The sequence below is a fragment of the Helianthus annuus genome, chromosome 17 (assembly GCF_002127325.2).
Source record: "Helianthus annuus cultivar XRQ/B chromosome 17, HanXRQr2.0-SUNRISE, whole genome shotgun sequence".
NCBI lineage: Eukaryota > Viridiplantae > Streptophyta > Magnoliopsida > Asterales > Asteraceae > Helianthus > Helianthus annuus.
This window is the reverse complement of record NC_035449.2, coordinates 76,035,371-76,043,264: the sequence shown is the minus strand read 5'-3', so window position 1 is coordinate 76,043,264 and position 7,894 is coordinate 76,035,371. Positions and strand designations below refer to the sequence as shown.

The 7,894-nt window shown below is 38.7% G+C and overlaps 1 protein-coding gene across 2 annotated transcripts; it reads left to right on the top strand.

The window, feature by feature from the left end:
• The first annotated feature begins 3,537 nt into the window (after positions 1-3,537).
• On the top strand, positions 3,538-7,163 carry LOC110920599 (protein BASIC PENTACYSTEINE4). Of its 2 annotated transcripts, none has more exons than XM_022164770.2 (3): positions 3,538-3,711; positions 5,456-5,587; positions 6,083-7,163. In XM_022164770.2, the coding sequence occupies exons 2-3, from the start codon at positions 5,519-5,521 to the stop codon at positions 6,938-6,940; spliced, it is 927 nt and encodes a 308-aa protein (XP_022020462.1). In that variant the 5' UTR covers positions 3,538-3,711; positions 5,456-5,518; the 3' UTR covers positions 6,941-7,163. The 2 variants fall into 2 exon arrangements, with proteins under 2 accessions (XP_022020462.1, XP_022020463.1); XM_022164771.2 differs by lacking the exon at positions 3,538-3,711 and adding an exon at positions 3,729-3,879.
• Positions 7,164-7,894: the final 731 nt, after the last annotated feature.

The following is a 7,894-nucleotide window of genomic DNA, read 5'->3' as shown; positions in this document are numbered from 1 at the left end:
AACCGTTCCCTTAACCCCCGACCAGGTAGCCAACATACCTCCATATAGACCGTGGAGATATGAATGGTGAAAATCTTTTATTTTATATAGACAGTAAAATAATGCCAAGACACCACGGACAAACGATAAGGAAAGATCACCTTCAACATAAGCAACTAGTTATTAAAGTCATTAATACAAAACCAAATAAAAAGTGCAAAAGATTAAAAATAAAAAGTATTATACTAAACACTTGTATTCACCAAGTGATGTAAGAGACTTAGGCAAACATGGCCTTGATTGTCAAGAACTCTTACGATCAATCTTGGATCCCGAGACGACTCACACACTCTACGATGGACAATGGATGATGGTGGTGGATGATGGTGTTATGGTGGTGGTGGGTGGTGGGTGGTGGATGAAGTGTGAGAGAGGTGGTGTGCCAAGGGCATAAATTAGTTTAGTTTACACTGCACACGCATCTTAGTTATTTTGCACTACTTACATCGCGTGTCCCTGGCAGCGGCGCCAAAAACTTGATGCGTGTGTAGTGTAATATAATTTAAATATATAATTAAGCCCTTTTTACACCTTTAGCCAAGTTTTAAATTTATAAAACACGATATTCACTAACACTAAACACACATATGGGCAAGTGCACCCATCGTGGACGTAGTATAGTGTTGGTAAGATACCGAGGTCGTCCAAGGACACAAGAGCTTTTAGTACCGGTTTATCCTCAACGTCTAATCAAATCAAAAAGTTAGAAAAAATGTTTTTAAACTAAGAAAATAAAAACTAAGTAAATGCTGAAAAATAAAAATAAAAAAAACAGATAGACAAGATGAATCACTTGGTTCCGACTCGTGTATTAGTATAACCTTTGATTATTTTCGCACTTTTGCACTTGTTTAAGAGATTATCTTAGTTATTGTAGTAGGCCCCTCTTTTGAAGGCGACGTTACCCTCAACCCAGTAGTTTGAGTCAGCAAGGATACAATCCTAAAGGGTTGGATTATTGGAAGATAATGAATTAAGTTATTAATGCAAATTATGGTAGGCCCCGCTTTTGGCGGTGACGTTACCCTCGGCTAAGTAGTCTGAGTCAGCAGGGATACAGTCCTAAATAGCCGGGTTATAGTATTAATAGTAGTTAACTTATGAGGGGGTCAAAGAGTTTGGATTCCCGCCATCCAATACCTATAGGCATTGAAGGAGATCCTACTAAATTTGACCCAGGTCCCTTGCAGGACCTCTAAACGCTGAACAAGGGCAAGACCCTTACCAAACCGTTCCCTTAACCCCCGAACAGGTAGCCAACATACCTCCATATAGACCGTGGAGATATGAATGGTGAAAATCTTTTATTTTATATAGACAGTAAAATAATGCCAAGACACCACTGACAAACGATAAGGAAAGATCACCTTCAACATAAGCAACTAGTTATTAAAGTCATTAATACAAAACCAAATAAAAAGTGCAAAAGATTAAAAATAAAAAGTATTATACTAAACACTTGTCTTCACCAAGTGATGTAAGAGACTTAGGCAAACATGGCCTTGATTGTCAAGAACTCTTACGATCAATCTTGGATCCCGAGACGACTCACACACTCTACGATGGACAATGGATGATGGTGGTGGATGATGGTGTTATAGGTGGTGGTGGGTGGTGGATGAAGTGTGAGAGAGGTGGTGTGCCAAGAGATGGAATGGAATGAAACCAAGCACTCCTATTTATAGGCTGAACAGAAGGCTGGGCACGGCCCCGTGTCCGCTGGACACGCCCCCGTGCCTGTCTGACACTATCTCTCTTCATTAATTGTAATTCGCAATTACAATTAATGCGCCTGCTGTACTTTCACCACGCCCCCGTGCTCACTGGACACGGCCCCGTGGTGGGCAATAGAAGCTTCTACAGGTTTGTCTTTTCTGCTGCTTCTTGGGCACGGCCCCGTGCTGGCTGAGCACGGGGCGTGTTCAGGCTTCTGTTTTATCTTCTTTGCTTGGGGAGATGCCGTTGAGGGTTCGGGCAGTCTACTTTTATTCCTTTTCTTGTATTTATGTTAGAATTAGTTGTCTTTTTGCTTCTTTTGTGAATTTGAGCTCATTTCATCCTGAAAATACAAAAGGAAGACAAAAACACTCTTTTTTCCAACATTAGTACTTAAAAAGGGTTAGTTTTATGCCTTAATTGATGTCATTTATATGTTGCATTTTACACACATCACTTGTTTTCCAAAAAAAGTTTACGTCGAAACGTAGACCAACTCGAATTAATACAGACACATACATAAAAATATGCACGTAAAAACGAAAACGTATTATATTTGACCTGACTTGTCTTCAAAAAAAAAATTTACGTCAAAACGTAGACACACTCAAATTTATATTGATACGTACATAAAAATATGCACGTAAAAAAAGTTTTTTTAAAGTAAAAGAATGATAGAGGTAAACAAAAAAATTTAATAAACAAAAGTTAATGATGGAAAGTTAAATTAGTAAAAAGGTAGGGGTTAAAAACGCTAAATACCAAAGTAGAGGGGTAATAGAAACATAGAAGGGAGTAAAATGGACTAACTCCAAAAGTGAAAGGGCCAACCAAAGCCGGTGGAAACTCCACCGACTTTAGTTTTTTAGATAGTATACAATATAGTCATAGTTCTATAAAAGTGACTAAGCCTGTTAACGAACTAAACGAACACGAAAATAGCCAAACAAACAAACAAAACATGTGTTTGAAAGATTCACTTAAAAACCTTTTGTTTATGCTCATTAAATAAAAAACGTAAAATGAAATTTTCATGGAACGATTCACTAAAAGATACTTATAAAAACAGTTTCTATTTATCAAAAGAAAATAGATTTATCATTTTTCTTAGGGCGTAGGGTATGGAGGGTTCCATCGTGCCACATCACCGTCTATTAAACTGGGGGGCCATTGATGGAGCTTTATCATGGTAACAAGGAAGAAGGGCTTTATTAGGTGGGACCCACATTTTTGCAGCCAATAATTTTTTTTTAATTTTGTTTAATAAGGGACGTTATCCCACACCCTGTAAGTTAAGAGAAGGCGTGATAAAGCCCCTTGACTGATGTGGATCCTAGGTGACGCTGATAAAAGCCCCTAGAGGCTTTATCCCACACCCCATAGCCTTAGGGAAAATCTCCAAAATAGCCTTTGACCAAACATTTTTTAAAAAATAACCATCTGAAACAGCTTAAAAAAATCCTTTCAAGTCAACCAACCTATGATTGCCACGCGTCCAGTTGAGATATTTTTATTGTTTTCTTAGCCGAGCTTTTTCAACATGGTTTAAGCCTTTTTAGTGTAGCGGATTTAGAACTTTTAACACGGTTTGAGATCTTTCAACACGTCTTCGGATAAACAAACAGTCTGCGCATGGCAATGTCTGTACGGTACAGACAGAAGAGCCTACACGGAGCAAATAGAAAGAGCCTGCATAGAGTTTAAAAAAAAACACCACCTAAAAATACTTATAAACACAGTTTCGATTTATGATTTTTTTTAATTGGAATGTCATATTTGTGAAAAGAAAATCTAAACAAACTGTACCAAAATCTCAGAAAGGTTTGGCTCTCTCTCTCTCACTCTCTCTCATACACAACAATTGGTGTTGATTCAAAACGAAAAAAAAAAAAAAAAAAAGTAGGGCTTTTCACTGGCGGCGATATAGCACGCACGGTGGCACTCTTCATCTTATCTGTAAGTCTCATCTCTTCAAATCTCCATTTTCACTTCATCAATATGCCCACTAACTTACCCACTATTCGGATCTGTAACAAAAACCCCACCAAAATTGCCATCCGAAACACTCTCCTTGCAGATGTTCGCTAAGAAAACCCAACAAGGCGTCGATCTATTGTTTGATCTGTATGTCTTTCACGGTTTTTATGTGATTTATTGAACTTAGGGTCTGCCATTCTGTTGTTTCATGATTTAGGGTTTCTGAATTTTGGAAATTGTGGTTTTAGGTTTTTGGACAACATGTGTAGCTTGATAGATTATTAGCCTGACTCTAGATTTTTGTTGTGCCTTTTAGTTTTGGTATATTACCTTTTCGAGTCGAAATGTTTTGAGATGGTGAGTTTTTGGAGTCGAGATTCGGCTTGATTGGTTCTTCGATAAGGGATATGGTTTATATAGGCGCGCTCATTGTCTTGTACTGATCGTTAAATGGCTTGTTTTTTACCACAAAAGAAAATATTGGTTCGGTTAGGCCTTAGGGTTTATAAGGAGTTTTACCTTCTCACTGCCTCTACGATTTGAGGTACCGATAGTTAGCAAGAAAGTTACCGTTGACAGGTGTTTAGTCATACTTTATCTGTTGCTACGGTGAGTTCTTGTTGTGTTGCCTTCTGTTAGATCGTAGATAGACAATCAGTTAATGAGTATATAAAAGGAGTTGATAGGGCGTTTATGGACTTGATGATGGAATTGTAACATAGTTGTCAATAGCGGTCGCAATGGTCGCTATAGCGAATAGCGTAGCGTATAGGTCGAAGGTCGCTACAAGGTATGTAGCCATAAATAGCAGGAATTGTTTTTTTTTTAGTTTTCCTTTAATTATAAATAGTGATTAAATATAGCTATAAAATAGCCAGATTTTAGGTTTTTGTTAAATATACATGTAATAGCGTATATACTCGGGTATTTTGATATAATATACATATAATTTTTTTAAAATTCTTTTCTAGTGTAGCGCCCGCTATTTATTGCTATTCGCTATGTAGCATATAGGTACCTTATCGCTATTTGTTGCTATTCGCCATTAACAACTATGGTTGGAGGATTGGCATAGAATTTGTTCATATGGTAAAATATCATGTTTTCCTTCTAAAAGTGGTTCATTTTAGGAATTTTCTTTTAAGTTTTAGCAACTGGAGGGTCGGTGGACCTTCTTGACCGACATTGCTAGTGGTTACATTAATGCAGTTTGGATCTTCATTATAATGGTTCAATAGGGCGTTAGACTCGTGGTTCAAGGTTGTTTAGTTAACATAGCAATTTTAGTATTTCCATATCTAATGCACTATTACAAGAAATAACTCAGGGATTCATATATATGTATCTATACCGTTATTATGTTACCGTATTCTCTATTTGGTAATCCGTAATCGTATTAAGGAAAACTAGCAACTACATTATTAGTATTACCATAAGTGTTTACTTCTATATAGAAGAAATCAGTAGAAAATGGATGGTATGCTTCATTTAATTATCGATTTAGGTTTGACTTGAGCAACAGCGGGAGACAACCTCTCGAAAGCAGAATAATCTTGTATATTATTGTTTTTTTTATAACATTAATAATATTATTTTGTTCCTATAGTAGGGTTATCCCATTAACGAGATCAAATCACCTAATGATCAGCTAGTAATTTATCCGTATAACTTGTGATTGATTGGTTTTGAATCTGACTGCTGGCGACTTCGGCTCGTGATGCAGGAAAGGATGATCATAAGTACTTAAAATAAGAATTTAATTTCACTCTTTTTAAGCGGAATCAGGATGGATGATGCCGGGCATCGTGAAAACGGGCGACATAGAATAGATTACTACAAAGGTGTTCACCCTCAGGTAAGAAATTAATATCTTAAATGCTATGCAGTTATAGCGGTCCAAAATCGAATAGCGGTCAAGGTCCGCTATATGATATATAGGTTATAGCGGTGGTATAGCGGTAATTTTTATACCATGCATAATTTATGTATTTTATATATATATATATAAATATATCCTTGAAAAATATTAATAGTAATATCAAAATTCTTAGTAATATCAATTCATTATCAAAAACCTGTTGCAAATCAAACACTAATAGCAACTTGAAGTATTTAATTTAAGAATTAACACAATCAAACACCATTACTGCTATAACCGCTATATAGGTTTCCAAATAGCGGCATTTAGCGCCGCTAATAGCGGGACTGCTATAGGCCACCGCTATTTGGACCGCTACACACCCTGAGATCCGCTAACCGCTATAGCACCGCTATTGACTGCTTAGCTTAAATGACTACTAGCTCTTGTAAATTTTGTATATTTTTTTTTAATTCTTTGTGTTAATTGTAGTGGAATATGATGCCTCAATACCAAATGAAGGATCAAAACGCCATGATGATGAATAGGAAAATCATGCACATTGTTTCCGAAAGAGACACCGCCATTGAAGAACGGGACCGAGCTTTATTGGAGAAGAAAGCGGCGTTAGAAGAACGCGACATGGCAATCCAGCAGCGGGATACCGCAATTGCCGACAGAAACGACGCGATTAGAGAAAGAGACAATGCAATCGCCGCCTTACGGTTCCAAGAAACCACCATGAACTCCCACCTCCAACGAAAGCGGGGTCATCACAACCACCACCATCATACGCAACCGTCTTATATGATGGACCCGCATGTAACCGAAGCACTCCCGATAACCGCTGTTCCAGGTGAGCCTGTTCACAAGTCAAAGATAACAAAGGAGATCAAACCTCGTGGCGGCAGCGGTGGTGGTGGTGGCGGCAGTTCGTCACGGTCTAAAAAACAGAAGAAAGTCGGTGAGGATTTGAACCGGAACGTAACGACAGACGGTTCGAAAGCGGAGTGGGATGCTCAAGAGTTTGGATTAATGGATCAGATCAGTTTCGACGAGTCGACAATGCCGATTCCGATCTGCTCGTGCACCGGTGTGGCACGGCAGTGCTACAAATGGGGTAGCGGCGGGTGGCAGTCGTCATGTTGCACCACCACTTTATCGGTTTATCCGCTACCCCAGATGCCTAACAAACGACATTCTCGAATGGGTGGGCGGAAAATGAGTGGGACGGTTTTCACCAGGTTGATCAGTCGACTGGCGTCGCAAGGTCATGATCTGTCTGCACCTGTTGACCTAAAAAACTACTGGGCGAAACATGGTACGAATCGCTACATTACTATCAAGTGAAATGACGGGTTTACCCTTTAGCAGAAGGTAGAAGCAGTTTTTGTTTTTGGGTAGAAAGATTGTGCTTTGCTTTTGATAAGGGAGTCTGTTTAGTGGTGAAACGTGTAGGTTTTTATTTTTCTTAGTTATGGATTGTATGCAAGTGTTTTGCTGCATTGTTACTATTGTAGCTGCTGGGCTGTCTTCTGTTTAATATAAATCTCCAGCCCAAATTTTCAAGATTTTTTAGTTGCCTATTTGACTGAATCATTCCGGCTTCTTTGGGTATGGCCTGGTTTGTAAAACTTGATTCTCGGCCGCCCTTCACGAATGGCATTATGGCTCCGGGGAAGATCCAGATGCAACCACCGCGAAGTGGGGTCGGTCTTCCACGCCCTATCACACACCAACTCCCTGCACGGTAACCACTTTCTTCGCCTCCCAGCGTCGTGTTGAGGCCTTCACCCTCTTTTTCCGCCCTCTCTTCCTTCTGGGATGCGCTCCGTTTAGCCTAATAAACAATCTCTTGGAAACTAATTATAAGTGAGGCGGACTGAGTTGGCAAACATGAATCAACTGAACAAGTTTGAAGGGTTCACCAGTGTGTGTGTAAATCAGTTGTCTTTTTGATCACAAGCTTAATCATGAACTTAATTACTAGGTTTAGCTAGGCTTGTGAGCCTAACAAGTATATAAAAATAGTAGAGTAAACTTTCGTTTTGCTTCCTGTGGTTTGGTCACTTTAACGGGTTTGCCCCAAACCTTTTAAAATAGCCATTTTACTCCTTGATGTTACTAATATTTCATCAATTTGCTCCCTGCCCTAAACAACATCCATTTTAGTCGTTAAATTTAGTCACATGCCCCTCACATGAGGGGCATTTCAGTCTTTTTCCTTCCAAGATATTTTATACCCTTCATTTTAAAACTACTTATCATAATCTGCCATCTGTTTGAAGACTCGAACAAAACATA

Bases quoted from the DNA above. Each gene is read 5' to 3' on its own strand.
- LOC110920599 (XM_022164770.2), top strand. From the start codon at position 5,519: ATGGATGATGCCGGGCATCGTGAAAACGGGCGACATAGAATAGATTAC. The intron at 5,588-6,082 runs GTAAGAAATTAA...TGTTAATTGTAG, and splicing joins ACAAAGGTGTTCACCCTCAG to TGGAATATGATGCCTCAATA.